The sequence below is a fragment of the Orycteropus afer genome, unplaced genomic scaffold (genome assembly GCF_000298275.1).
Source record: "Orycteropus afer afer isolate SDZICR_OR568_19922 unplaced genomic scaffold, OryAfe1.0 scaffold00006, whole genome shotgun sequence".
Classification (NCBI taxonomy): Eukaryota; Metazoa; Chordata; class Mammalia; order Tubulidentata; family Orycteropodidae; genus Orycteropus; species Orycteropus afer.
The window spans coordinates 13,228,053-13,243,357 of NW_006921593.1; the positions used below are offsets into that span (position 1 = coordinate 13,228,053).

Sequence of the window (15,305 nt, forward strand, 5' to 3'; positions counted from 1 at the left end):
GAGCCTTCCTTCCTCCACCTGGCCAAGGGAAGTGAGGTGAGGAGCCCACTCCCCTTCCAGACCTCATGGCAAGGGATGCGAAGGATTTGGGACCACAGCCAGGTGGAGGGACTGGCGCTGGCTCTGAGAATGGCTGCCCATGCACCAGGGTCTGGTCTTAGGCTCCCACTGCCCCCGGCCATCTGGCTGCCTGCTCCAGGTGTCCTCCAGGTGTGGCTCTTCCTGGGAGGGTCGAGGTCCCTCCACCTCACCTGCAGTTTGGGGGTATTGTCAATATACACGTATGTTTTAACAGGAATGGGGTTCTGGGAAGAATGTGTGTATATGTGCATGCATGCAGGTGTGTGTGTGCATATGTAGGCATGCATGTGTGCATGTGTATGCAACACACAAATGTGTGTATTTGTGTATACACGTACACACATGCACGCACACATGTGAATGTGTATGCATACGTACACGTGTGCACACGTGCATGCCTACACGTGGGCGTGCCCACACTTGTGCATGCAGGTATGTGCATGCACATGCACACCACACACACGAACACGTGCATGTGCACATACATGTACATTTGTGTACACATCTATGTGCACATACATGCACACACAGCCATATGTGCACGTTTGTATGTGCATTCGTTTGTGCACATACATGTAAGCACATATGCGTGCGTCCACATGTTGCACACGTGCATGTCTGTGTACAGCTCTGTGCATATGCACTTTTTGTGCGTGCACATGTGTGCATGTGTGCGTTTCATTCAGCACCAGGGTTAAGTTTGAGTGTGTCATCTTCACAGTCTTAGAATTTATGAATACCTGCTGAAGAAAACCACCAGAGCTTAAGGAACAAAATGATGTTTTTATTAAAAATTGTACCCATAGCACCTCTCTGTCTTCCTACAGGTTGCTTTGATTTTGCAATGAGCTCCGGTTTCCAGCACAGCTGCGAAAGTGTGCTAGGAAGGAAGCCTCCAGACTGATCTACTGTGGCTTCAGAAACCGTGAGATGGGCAGGGGAAGGCGGCTGGAAGGCGGCTGTGAGCGCTGGCGCTGCAGGGACGCCTGAGCGGAGGGACGGGGCCACAGCTGGATTCGCCGGTTGGTTGCTCGTCGGGAGAACAACTGACCGACCACGCGGCAAACTGCAGACAAACCCGTGGTGCTGCCGGGAGGATCCGGGGTGAGTGGCGTGCGCTTGGTGGAAGGGAGGCGTCAGGGCCAGCGGCAGCCACCCAAGCGCCTCCCATCCTCAGCCAGCCTTTGGTTGCCATGGCATCTAATCCCGAGCGCCCCGAAAGCGTGAGGGGAGAGAGGCGGCACGGAAGGCTGGTGGTTTACTTGGGGAGGCGTTAGCTGTGCCCTCAGTGCTCCCAGGGGAAGCCCGGCTGCCCCCGTAGAGCCATCCCGGTGCCTCCGCTGGGTGCTGGGCAGCACCCTCCCCCCACGGAAAGGGGGCCAGGTCCCCAAGTGACCCCGCTGAGGGCTGCACTGGGGCCGCACACCTGCTGCTCATCAAGGCCACCTCAGTGCACGGGACCGTTGGCCCTGTCTTGGCTGCAGAAATGCTGCCTGCCCCCTTTGCAGAACCGAGCTGAGTCCAGTATCCGTTTGCTGTCTTGTGACTGTGTTCCTGTGAAGTGGACACGTCTCAAGGCCCACACGGCTCCAGGAGGCAGGAATCCAAACACGCGATCTCGGTCCAGCGGTGAGGGGCCTCTCACAGGGTGCGAGCAGACAGACAGCCCGTCAGCCACCAAGCGGCCACCGCAGCATCGTACAAGCAATTCCGTACCAAAAAGAAAAAGTTTACTAAAAACAGAGGGGCTACAGGCAATGCAGCGAGCCTAAAAATCCCATCATGTCGTCAATGCCGAAACCCAGAAGGAAAAGCAAACCTCTAACCTCCAACCAGACCGTCCCCAAACTACGACGTCTCACACATGTTCCCCTCATTTAAAGCAACGTCCGGTATGGCTTAAGAGAGTGGGCAGAGGGCGCAGAGGCTGTTTGTCCGTGTTCTCCACTATGGTCTGTCTTCGAGGAGATCCCAGCGGACCCAGGTTCCAGTCCACTTTGCCATCGTGTGGCCACAGAGGAGGGCAGCAGGCTCCTTCAGCTGAGGCAGGTCCTGTCCTGTGGTCAGCAGGTGCAAAAGGGGCTTTGGACAGAGCGTCTAGGATTTTTGGTTTCGAGTATCTCCCCCTCGCTCAGAAAAAGAAGGAAGGAATAGAAAAAAGATGGGGGTGTGGAGCAGCTGGGGCGGGAGTGGGGGAAGGGAAGGGAAGCTTTATACACCCTCCAATTCGGGAAAAACTGGAGTTTTTCACCCAACACAAAACTCTCCTTGTCTCCTGGGGCTGCACCCAGTGGCCTCGGGAGCAGAGTGGACGCCACATGCCGTACACCCTCAGGGCACTGGCCAGTCATCTGAGTGGACAACATCCAACTGCCCTGTCCCCCGCCTGTGGTTGAGGCGGGATGTGGGGCCTCACTGTGACTTGGCGGTGGCCCAGGCACACACCCTGGTCAGGACCGGCAGCCAGTTCCGTCTAGAACCGGGCCCGGATGGGAGCCTGACCGACCAGCCTGTACCTCAGCCATCTCAGACCTGCTGCAGAATCAGTGTGGTGGGCCGAGACCTGCTCCTGTCTTGATTTTGCATTCTTTCCAAAGCAGGTCATAGTATTTAATTTAGCTACAAGCCAAACCACATGCTTTTCCAGAAAAGCGGTTAAGGCTAAAAGCAGGCCTTGATGAACAGGGAGTGGACAGACAGCAGGGCCGGGATCGGGAAGCAGGGGGACGGGCGGGAAGAGCAGAGGGGTGGGAGCCGTGCTCAGAGGACAGGGCGCCCGTGTGCACAGGGAGGGCCTGCGAGGTGCACGGGGTCATGTGCCACCTTGATTTTTTTGAGCCATTCTGCTTTGCGGGGAGACACCGTGGCATTTTGTCTTTTTGCACGCACAAAGCGCAACAATGAACAGAAAGGCACCTGGAGACAGCAAAGACTCGTTCATTTCACATGGCATCTCTTAAAAAAAGATAAAAAGATTTTAAAAATACTCTGGTTAAGTGTGCATCACTGGGATTCTGGGCACACCATCTTGCTCACTCTAGCTTGGCGCAGCTGGCATGTGTGGTGGGTTCTCGTGGCGGGCCTAGCTTGCTAAGTACCAGCCGGTGGCTCCCAGCTTTGAGGTGGGCTTCCTGCTCTGGGACTACAAGGTTTGTCGTTGGGTGCCATTCAGTGGACCCCAATGCCTAGCAACCCTCCGTGACAGAGCACATCTACCCCATAAGGTTTCCTAGGCGGTCATCTTCACCAGGGAGTCCTAATACAATAGTTAAGTGCTTGCTAACAGAGATGGGTGGTTGGAACTCCCCAGGCGCTCCACAGGACAAAGACGAGGTGTTTTGCTCCCATAAAGACTGACAGCCTTGGAGACCCTGTGGGCAGTTCCACTCTGTCCTCTAGGGGCGCTGTGGGTCAGAATGGACTCCAGGCAGTGGGTGTGGTTTGGGCTTTGCTTCTGTGAAGATTGACAGCCTTGGAGAGACCCTGTGGGCAGTTCCACTCTGTCCTCTAGGGGCGCTGTAAGCAGGCATCAGCCAGTGGGCAGTGGGTTTAATTTTCGTGGAAGCAGATCGCTGGTGGGTTTGAAAGACCAACCTTTCACTTAGCAGCTAAGCCCCTAACTGCCTGCACCACCCGAGCTCCTTTCTACCAGGTTTAATGTGTGGTGGTGGTGGTGGTTGTTACCTGCCGTGAGTCAGACCGACTCATAGCGACCCCTCCTTGGGTTTCCGAGGCAGTATCACTACGGAAGTAGGTTGCAGAACCTTCCTTCCGAGGAGTGGCTGGTGGGTTTGAACCGCCAGTGTTCTGGTTAGCAGTCAGGTGTGTGGAGGGCGCCCCAAATATTTTATCACTGGACAGTCAAAGAAAGCCACAGTGGGGTCTCCACAAGACCCACGGGATGCCCTAATCCTAGACTCACTGCCCGGCTGCCCTGCCACTGCCCAGTGAGGGTACTTTAGAAATGCCAGGGGTGTGATCAGAAGCAGTGCGCTGAGGTGAAGCGTCTGTGATGGGGACCCCAGGAGTGAGCTCTAGCTGGAGGTGTGGAGAGATGGACAAGAACGAGATCGGGCTGAATCCTCGCGAGAGGAGGTAGAGGCGAGGAGGGGTCGGCCAGCAGGCGGCTCCGAGGTTCCCCTGCACCCCCGTCCCCCCCTCCGGCCTCCTTGGTGGTCTCGGGAGGGGAGCCCCGGGGCCCCCGAAGTCACAGAGGTGCCGTTGCACCAGGGAGGTACACCTTCTCGTAAAAAGAAAAGAAAAAGGAACGCAGTCTGCTCCCTGCAGCGATGTTACAAAAAGCCATTAAAAAAAAACCGTCCTAATGGAAACCCAGGGTTCACAGGTCCTGGAAAGCATCACTTATCGCGCGCGCTTCCAACAGAAACTTCCGCTCAGGGGATCCCAGTTGATTGTCTTAACAGAAACAGGCGTGCGCGCGCCCGGGCCGCGCTCACACGAACGAGGAGAAGCCGGTGAGGGGCGCTCGTGCGCCGGGCTGCGGGCCCGCGGGCGCGTACACGCCGCCCGAGCTCTGCGTGGTGACCACGGGCTGCAGGCGCGGCGCAGGCGCGCCCACCGCGCACTCCTCGTAGCGGTAGGGCGCCGGGGCCTTGGCGCCCGGGGGCCGGCGCTTCCACGAGTTGTAGTAGGTGGGGTCGCTCATGTAGTGGTTGACGAAGGAGTGCCTGGGCGGCCCGTCCTCGTAGTCCGAGTCGGTGGCCTGCGGGGAGAGGGGCAGTGGTCACTGGCGCCGAGCGGGCAGGTGCGTGGCCCCTGCGTCCGCACACGAGCAAGGGGAGAGGGTGCCCGCTCTCTGGGCGGCCCCAGCCCCCGGCCCAGCGCTGCGGGGCTCGGCCTTGGATCACGCTGGTCCCGGAGCAGCGTGGGGCCTGCCACAGGGCCGGTCCCCACAGCTGTCCTGCCCCGTGACACGTCTGTGTGGCATCTGGTTCGAGGGTCCATGGGGACACGCTGTCCTTCCAGTGCATAGACGAGCATCGGCCGGGGAAAGGCCCGGTCTCAGCTCTGCTTGCCTCAGGGAAGTGAGGGCGAGTGTGGAGATGGGGAGGGTCCCCCATGCCGCCCCCAGATCACCACGTGGCCTCACCCCGGGGGACCAAGGACAACCACTGCACCCCCTGCACCTGCCCCACCTCCGGTCCCCACGGCTCGCCCGGGGCCGAAGCCCTGGTGGCCCAGCGGGGCAGCCATGCAGTTAGACAACCGGCCCTTCAGGCTTTCCTTTGTTTCTTTTCATAAAATAAATCAGCACCATCCAGTAAGAAGTTAGTCCACACCTTTTCTCTGCTAATTATCTTAAAGCAATGTTGCGGTCTTTGGGACTGGCTTCCGCCCTTTGAAGGTTAACCAAGTCACACGGGGCAGAGCTCAGTGTTGCCGCCCGCTGGGCAGCCTCGGAAGCCCTGGGACCCGCAGCCTCAGCACGTAGGGGGCTTAGCCGGCTCCGGTGGTGTCCTTGACATCGGCCGCCCGGCCTCACCCCCGTCTACTTGTCACCCCAGCACACTTCCTGTAAGCCACCTGGTGGTGCGTGTGCTGGGGTGTGTGGCAGGTGCCGTGGGGTGACTCGGAGGCCCTCAGTGGTGCGAATGGTCAACATGCTCGGCTGTAAGGCTACAGGTTCGAGTCCAGCCAGGGGCCTGGAAGAAAAGCTGGAGGGCTGCTTCTGAAAACCCTGCGGGGCCCAGTCCCGATGAGACACACCCGGGGTCGCCAGGAGTCGAGGCGACTGCACGGCACCTGCTGTGGTTTACAGCTAAATGGTGCTCCCCAGAGAGACATGTGGATCCCTAACCCCCGGCACCTGTGGCCGTGACCGTGTTTGGAAACGGGGTCTTCGAAGGTGTTGTCAGTGAGGTTAACATTAGGTCATGCGGAGAGAGGGGGACCCTGACCCCACTGTGTGGTGTTCTTAGGAAAAGAGGAGTCGAGACGCAGAGGAAGACAGGAGGAAGAGACACAGACAGACAGACAAACAGACAGAAGCCACCATGTGAAGGCAGAGGGAGGGGGTGATGCTACACGCACAAGCCAGGGGACGCCAGGGGACGCCAGGGGACGCCAGGGGTCCCTGGAGGTGGCAGGGGCAGGACAGGATCTTTGGAGAGAGCCTGGCCCTGCTGACACTCTGTATCCAGACCCCAGCCTCCAGGACTGAGACGACATTTCTCTCGTTACAAAGCACCAGCTCGTGGGCAGCCTTGGCAGCTACGGGGGACCTGTCCCGGTGCCAGGTCACTCCTAGGCTTTTCCTGGTCCACTGGGATGACGATGCCATTCTCTGCCGGGGACACAGCCGTGTGGGTGGTCACGGAGCGCCGCCTGTCCAGCTGTGGACACAGCCGTGTGTGTTGTTACTGTCCTCCGCTCCGCCCAGCTGCAGGTGGTCAGCCTGCGTGATGTGGCCCGAAACCTGGCAAGCGCTGAGCTCTTCAATCCGTCTGACCTCGAGGGTGTCCACCAGAAGATCCGAGGCGGTGTTTGCGGCCATTGTGTAAGACTGACTCCTCGCCTGTTTGCTAGAGGCCTTGGGGTGGTTCACAAGGTGAGGCTCAGGGGGCACGGGGCCGGAAGGAAAGACAACCGAGACTCCGTGAGCAAAGCTTAAGGACGCTCTGTGCCAGCGCCCTGAAGTGGGCTTTCCTTCAGACCCTGGATTCAGTCCATGTTTCCCTGGGAGAGAAGGAACACATGTGGAGATTGCCGGAGGCATCGTGGGTCATGCCATCGAAGACACGGAACTGGACTGACCCGGCCTCAGGGTCACACTGGGCTCAGGGCTCGTTATATCTGAAGATGAGGACAACGCTCTGGACGTTTGTCCTTGCGGACTGTGTCCTCAGGTGCCCAGGGTCTCCTTGCTGACTGCGAGTTGCTGCTGTTGGTGCTGGGCTGTAGAGTGAATTCCAAGTCCTGGTGACCCCAGGTGACAGAGTAAACCCCCATAGCGTTTTCTTGGCTGTAGTCTTTAAGGAAGCAGACGGTCAGGTCTTTCTCCCACAGAGCCACTGGGTGGGTCTGAACCAACAACCTCCTGGCTAGCAGCCAAGCGCTTACCCATCGTGCAACCAGGGCTCCTCACCACACGGGACAGCGTCATGGAACGTGCAAAGTAGCAACCACGCTGAACCCGCTCATACCGTATCCGAAGAAGCTGAGGCGTCAGCAGTGAGGTGACCTTCTCAGGGTGATGCTGGCTGGGGACAGAGTGTGGCCAGGCCCAGACCGCTGGCCCGGCCAAAGGTGGCAGAAATAAAGCCCTCCTGGAGTCCCCGGATGGTGCACACGGTTACATGCTCAGGTGCTGATCCAAAGACTGGGGTTTGAGCCCACCCAGAGGCCCCTCCCAAAGGATCCCAGCCTCTGTGAACCCCGTGCAGCGCAGTTCGTGTGGCCGTGAGTCAGCGTGGACTTGACAGCAGCTGGGAGTAACATGAGGACACCTCCAGGCACAGGTTTATAAAAGGTGGAGGATGACTGTCGATGGCCGGGTCTCACGTGAAGTCCTGTGAATGGTGGACAGATGGTCAACCCAGTCGGCCATTTCTGCCCTCGGTTCCTCCTCTTTCAGCCTGGCTGGCAGCCGGCTGGTGGCAGCTTCTGCATGTCGCCATCCTCTTTGTCTCCTGGCCTCCCCCACCTCCCTCTGTAGTCGTTTAGGTTGTAAAGACGGGCTCAGAGTGGCAGGTGGGACCTAGGGGCCGTCTGGCAGGGACCTCTGAGTTATGGCAGGAGTCGGCATGTCTAAGAGAATGGACTCTGCCCAGCGCTGCTTAGAGAAGCAATGTGTCCCTGTCCTGCACACGCATGTGCTTATGTGTAATAAGTTTCACACAAGGCTTCTCGGTAGCTGTGTATCTTCATGTACTTTCTCAGCCAGAGACCTCAACGTCCTGCAGACTCAAAGCAGGATCCGTGCTAGATCTGGGTGCAAATGGTTAACACACTCGGCCAGTAACTGAAGGGTTGGAGGCTCGGTCCAGCCAGAAGGGCCTCAGAAGAAAGGCCTGGTGAGCTTGCGTTCAAACAATCTCTATTGAGAAGCCTGTAGAGCCCCATTCTCGGACCCATGTGGGACCACCGTGAGTCACAGTGGAGTGATGGCACTGGCTTGCTTTGTTTGGCTTCAGAAGGGGTCTTGGCAGGAGACAAATTGGGAGGGTGTTGTCCAGCTCACAATGACATCCACTGTTCATGTCTTACTCCTTCAAAGTAAGTAATCCTTCCCTGCCAGGTAATCTGAATGGCTCCGCTCTTGGAAAAGTGCGATTGGTTAATGGGTGGGCATGTGACTGAAGCTGAGCCAATTGGAATCTCTTCTGGGACTTTACACCCTGCTGCTGGATGAGACAAGTTCTTCCTGGATAAGAACAAACTGGGGGGCTGTGAGCTTCAAGTGGCCAGGCCACAGATCCAGGCAAGAGGTTCAGAAAGCCTGTGTTTGGCAAGAGCACAGCCACTGTGCAGAAAGAGCAGAGGCCAGAAACCGTGAGAGGCTCTTTATGCTTCTTGCTGTTTGTGTAGGATACAGAAGTGAGAGCCCAGCCAGGGCCACATGGTAAGCTCGTGCCAGGCAGGCCTGAAGCTAAAGCCATGCCTCCTGGCCCTGTTCCGCTGAGAAAGCTCGGTGTCCAGATGCTGTCCCCCCTGTGCGTGGTCTTTATGTGATGGTACTGGTTTTCAATAGGATATGGGATAGGGAGTGTGGTAGTTATGCTTGTGTGTCGACTTGGCTGGGCCTGGTTGAGTGGCTGGGTAGCTGGTGGTAGTTATTCCCCATGATGAGACTGGCAATCAGCTCCATGGTGGGATCTACCACAAGCAGCTGAGTAGCTGCTTTTGGGAATGTGGTCTGCTTCCTGTATTTAAGGAGAAGCCCTGGGAATGGTCTCTAGCCTGTGGCACGCTTGGACCCTGCATGTAGCTGTGTCGTTGCTCAGTAGCCTGCTATGCTCTGCGGACCTTGGGACTTACAATGGACTTAAGTCAATGGCCTGCCATGTGGTTTGGTAATATTGGGACTGTGCCTTTTTCCTTGTCAACGTTGGGGCTTCTCAGCCTCAGTAGCCAGTGGCTGTCTGAGTGAGGAAACGCCCCTAGCTTCAGTGGGCCGGGAGCAGGAGGCAGAGCTGGACCCCAGGGTGGAGGGGCTTTCACCCAGCCCCTAGAGCCTGGCACTTTGAACTTGGACTTAAAGCCTCCAAATTGTGAGAGAATAAACTCCTGTTTGTTAAGGCCGTCCCATCTGTGGTATATTCTCGTCAGAGTGGCACTAGGGAACCAGAACAAGGAGTTACAGTTATTGATAAAAAGGAAATGCTACAGGGTCTTTATTATTTAAGTTTCCTGTGTGGGATGACTCGACAGCAGTGTGTGTGTGTGTGTGTGTGTGTGTGTGTGTGTGTGATGAGGTAGCAATGGGTGCTGGTTTCCCAGGAAACCATGGAACGACAGCCTGTGATTGGATGAGGCGCCAGGCTGACTCGGAGAGTTTGGAAAGGTGAACAGATGCCTGGCAAGCAGATGACAGAGAATCTTAACGCAGTTGCTGTTACATTGGAAAGACGACAGACGCGGGTCTTATCACGGAGTTTACTAGGTGCAAGGGGGCTGCTCTGAGTCCGAGAAGCAGGGCAGATTTTAGAAACTGTGTCTTTGGATTTGGAAAACCCTTTTTTCAGATGTGGTTTGAGTAGAGGTACTGATGTAATTCACCAGCAGCCCTGGGATGAAGTGGCGGCCGGGCCTCAGGTTCAGCAGAAGACATGAGGGGCCGCCTGTCTGTGCCATGTGACCCGGGGAAGTCAGAGCGCCCCTCCAGTCTGTGCCACGTGACCCCCCCGTCTGTGCCACGTGACCCAGTGGAAGTTGAGAGTGGCCGGTCTGGCAGGCTCTCTGTGGGGCCAGACAACGGGGCAGGAGGGAGGGCAGGGGAAGCTGCCCAGTCACTGGTGACACTACGGATGGAGTTATATCCCCCGGAAAGTGTGCGTTGTAAATCCTAACCCTATGCTGTGGTATAATCCCTTTTGGGAACAGGTTGCTTTGTTATGTTAACGAGGCAGGACTTGTGTGTGTGTGTGTGTGTGTGTGTGGGGTCTTAAGTCAGTCTCTTGATGTCAAAGAGCAGACACTAAGCAGACACAGAAGGGAAGCTACACACCACGGGATCACCAGGGTCACCGAGGAACAGAGAACCTGGAGAGAGACAAGGATCTCCCCCAGGGCCGCCAGGGGCAAGGCTCCCCTACGGCGGCGCCCCGGATCGGGACTTCCGCCTCCTGAGCTGGGAGAGAATAAATCCTGTTCATGAAGCCACCCACGTGTGGTACTCGCGTTACAGCATACCAGCTAACGAGGACAGATGACCTGACGTTTCTACTGCAGCGTCCACGTTGTGTCAACCATTAACCTGAATGCCAAGCAAATACGCAAAGTTCTCTTTCTCCCCCAGGGCCTGGGTGTGGGACGTATTGAAATGCACACATCATCCGTCTGAGTCTTAATCAATCACGAACCACCTGCTTGACGGTGAGTGTGGCTTCTGCCCCTCCTGACCCGGGCTCTGTTCTCTGGAACCAGTGCTTATCCCTAAGGGCCTTCTCTGTGGTCTGTAACTTGATTCTGCAGATTTGGGGTTACAGGGCCAGGCCAGAAGTCCATGCGACAGAAGACAAACGCATGTCACACCTTAACCCACATTCCGTACCGGTCCCCTCTGAATGTCAAAACCATCATTCCTGGCGCAAGGATCTAACTGGTGGAAATTGTTTTATAAACAGACTTTAGAGTTTCTGGGAATGGCCCTAAGGGCACACAGCAAACGGAGAGACATTTACTCAGGACAATGCATTAAATCTCAGAAAGAGCAGCATAAGGACCTGTGAGATTTGAGCCCTGACACCCATTCCCATCCCCCACCCCCAGCTCACTGTGACAGAAGCGCTTCTCTGGTCAGGTGTGGCCACGTGGACAGGGCTCCCTCTCCTCCCAGCTCCCCCCACCCCCCCTGAGCTCCACATTAGAGCAGCTCTGCCCCAGGCAGGCAGGACCAAGAAAACTGTGGCCCCTTCTTTCCACCCAGACTACCTGTAGGATGGAAGGGCTACCGTAGATGTGACGGGCCAAGAACACTGGGTCCCGACTGCCCCTTCCCCAGCTGGCTTTTGGGTCAGGAGCAGCACGCTTCATGTCCAAGGGCATTTTTAGAAACAACAGGAAGCTTGCTGGTGTTGGCACTTGGCCACCCAGTGAATTCTGACTCCTGGTGAGCAGAGAACTCCTCCACAGGCTTTTTAACACCGTGCCTTTTGGCAGAGATTACCAGGCGTGTCTTTAAGGGCACCTCTGGGTGGGTTTGAGGTGCCAATCTTCTGGCTAGTCGTCAAGCACTTAACTGTTTTCACCTCCCCGGTGTCCCTGATGGAGATCTTGGGGACGAGGAGTTGAAAGAAGGGAAGCAAGGGACCGGCCAGAAGCTTAACAGAAAGGGCCAAGGAAAGAACAGCCTAGAACCCACCTGGGGTCAGAGCAAGCCTCAAAGACTGACAACATGTGGCTCAGACAGTGGAGCAACCTGTGCCCCAAAACTGCACTCACTGATTAATGAACAGAGCCAGCAAGACAGGAGGCTGACAGCCGGGTGTGACACCAATAGTGGCACCATTAGTTTAATGGGACATCATGACAACAGACAGTGCAAAGGCGTCCAGTTAAAGCCACAGTCATTCCAGACGGTCAGGTGATGGTTTGCGTGTCCAAGGCTGAGGAGGCGCATCAGACAGTGCACAATGCAGGCGACACAGACTTGCCGAATGGTCTTGCCTAATCACCAAACAAATAAGCAAAAAAAAAAAAAAAATAATAATAACAACAACAAGCTTCCGGGTGGGGGCAGGATGCATATCAGCACCCAGAATCGCTAAAATGACTTGTTTTCAACAAAACATTATGAGACACAAGAAATAAATGGTTGTATGAGCCACACGGGGGAAAAACAAAACAAAAACAAAAACAGGCAGCCTTTGAGGGGGCCCCAATGTTGGACCCAGAAAAAAAAAAAGACTTCAAAACAGCTATTATGATTATATTAAAGAATTAAAGGAAAGTACTATGACAGCGTTGCTTCAAGTAGAGGGTGTAAATAGAAATTTTTTAAAAAGAGGAAGTTGTGGAGTTGAAACCCGTTAAATGAAAAATTCACTAGAGGGGCTCAACAGTGGATTGAAACTGGAAGAAGAAAGAATCAGTGAACTTGAAGATATAACAACAGCAGTTATGCAACTTGAACAACAGAGGGGAAAAAAAAGAATGGAGAAAAATGAACAGAGCTGCTGAGGAATATGGTAGAGCAGTAAGTGCACCAACAAGTGAACAGTGGATGCCAGGAGGAGGAAGGAAAATGGAGGAAAATGAAATGGGACTTAATAGTGACTGGCACACGGTGGTGACTTCCAGCCAAGCAGCAGGCCTGCAGGGCAAACATGTACCCCAGGTGGGTACACCTTAGAAAAGTCAACCAAGGTAGATCAGAAGGGCAGCATTGTCACAGGGAGACAGCTCAGAGGGCAGGGATGTGTAGGAAAGAAGGACACAAGGAAAAGGTGACCACGGGGAGGAAGTGGGAAGAGAGCTGCTGCATTATGGAATTGCAATCAATGTTGTGAAACAAAATGTGTATAAACTGGAGTTCTGGTTCCCTAGTACCACTCTGACAGGAATACACACAAATGGGATGGCCTTAACAAACAGGAGTTTATTCTCTTACAATCTGGAGGCTTTAAGTCCAAGTTCAAAGTGTCAGGCTCTAGGGGCTGGGTGAGAGCCCCTCAGCCTTGGGTTTCAACTCTGTCTCCTGCTCCTGGCCCAGTGAAGCTGGAGGCGTTTCTTCACTCAGACAGCTGCTGGCTGCTGAGACTGACAAGTCCAAGGTTGACAAGTAAAAAGGCACAGTCCTGATGTTACCAAACCACATGGCAGGCCATTCATTCAAGCCCAGAAAAAGTCCCAAGATCGGCAGGGAACATGGCAGCTTGCTGAACAACGACTCGACTACATGCAGGGTTCAAGCGTGCCATAAGCTAGAGACCATTCCCAAAGCTGTTTCTTATAGACAGGAAGCAGACCACATACCCAAAGCCGCTACTCAGCTGCTCCAATAGATTCCACCATGCAGTTAATTGCCAGTCTCACCATGGGGAATAACTACATCCAGCTGCCCAGCCACTCATCCAGGCCCAGCCAAGCTGACACACAAATGTAACCACCACAACTGGTGAATGGAAAACAAGTTTGCTCTGTAAACTCTCTCCGAATCACAAAAAAAAAAAATAAAATAAAATAAAAAATAGTGACTTACAACTTCCAGAGGAGCCCTGGGGCCCAAATATGATAAAAGTATTAATCTATACACCAAACGGGGTCGACAAACTCAAAATGAGATACATACACGGGGACCCACACCCAGACAGATCAGTCAAAATCTGGAAAGGCAAAGACCGAAGAAAGCCCTGCTGCCAGCAAGAGCACAGTGAGTCATCCCAAGCGAGGGGACTCCAGGAGCAGTAAACGTTCACTTCTAATCTGAAACGAGGAGGACAGAGGCTGTGGGCTGACACATTCGAGTCGTGGAAGGAAAGTGTCAACCGGGAGTCTGACAGCCAACGAAACTGCGATAAAAAATGAAGGTGAAATAGAGACATTCCCAGGTAAACAGAAATAGAAAACAACTCGTGGGTAGCTCATAAGCCTTCCCAGAAATACTGGAGGAGATCATCAAGCTGACAAGTTACCCCAGACAGTAAGTTGATCCATACGAGAAAACAAAAAGTGCCACCACAAAGGTAATTATACAGGTCATTGTGAGACACGGTATAATCCCTGCTTCTCTTTTCTTCCTTTGCTGATTTAAACAACTGGATCAAACGACATGTATGTAATTGAGCTGTTGGGCCCATGACTTAGAGCATGAGGTGATAGCCAAGTGCTGACACAGTAGGTAAATGGCTCCAGACGGCCACCTGAGACCACGGGAAGAAACTCAGAGAACCAGAAACCAGAAGAAAAAGGAGGTGAAGACAACAAACCCCATAAACACATACCTGTCCTCCGTCCTTCTCTCAGCTTCTTTAAAAGACATACAATTGTATGAAGCAATAATCATACAAACGCTTCGCTGGGATTGTAACACACCATGTCACGACAACACAGAAGGAGGTGAGGAGGGACCACAGCTGCGTAACCACGGCTTCCGTGTATTGCGGGAACCAAGCCAGGACACAGCTGAAGTACCTGGTGCTGTCAAGATGTCACCTAAGCCCCAGAGCAACCGCTAACAAAAGATAGCTTAAAAAAATCCATGTAGTTAAAAGAAAACCAAAAGAATTAAATGGGCACACCAGAAACTATCTACTCAACCTAAAAGAAGGCAGCCAGGGAAAATGTGGATGAAGGCTTGAGGCATTCAGGGATCAAACAGGAAAGAGCAGCTGTGAATCCTGCCTTATCGGTGACTACCTAAACGCAAATGAATTAAACCACCTAATCCGAAGGCAGGGACTGGCGGTTGGATGGAAAACGGGATACAACTATCTGCTGCCTGCAAGAGACGTAGCTTGGATTCAAAGACACAAACAGGCTGGAAGTAAAAGATGGAAGTGACCTAGCACATAAACAGTAACCAAAGCTGGAACTGGAGCTACGGTCCTGCTGGCTGACACGACAGGCTTTCAGATCAAAAGTGTCAGCAGAGTAAGGGACACAGGCGCAGGTGAGCAACAGGTCAGCCAGTAGGAAGACGCAACAGCTATGAACACATGTGGCCGGACAACAGCATCTCAAGGTACACGGCGTCAAGGCAGATACCAGGGAAGGGGGAAGGGGACACTTCAACAAGGACAGCTGGGGACTTCAGTGCAGTGAGGGACGGAACAAGGAGACAGAACATCAACACAAGTGCAGACGACTGAACACCACCGTGAGCCAGTGGGAACTCAGACGGACCCTGCAGCCCCGCCGTGAACCAGCAGGACCTCAGACGGAGACCCTGAACACTGCCGTGAACCAACAGGACCTCAGACGGAGACCCCGACACCACCATGAACCAGCGGGACCTCAGACGGAGACCTTGAACACCACCGTGAACCAGCGGGACCTCAGACGGAGACCTTGAACACCACCGTGAACCAGCGGGACCTCAGACG

At 54.6% G+C, this 15,305-nt stretch overlaps 1 protein-coding gene across 1 annotated transcript in view; it reads right to left on the reverse strand.

Moving 5' to 3' along the window:
- Positions 1-4,534: 4,534 nt before the first annotated feature.
- Positions 4,535-15,305, reverse strand: part of SDK1 (sidekick cell adhesion molecule 1) — a 661,119-nt gene continuing 650,348 nt past the window's right edge. Inside the window, exon 45 of the mRNA XM_007942892.1 lies at positions 4,535-4,804. Coding sequence (XP_007941083.1) covers positions 4,535-4,804 — 270 coding nt within the window. The remainder of the gene's footprint in view (positions 4,805-15,305) is intronic.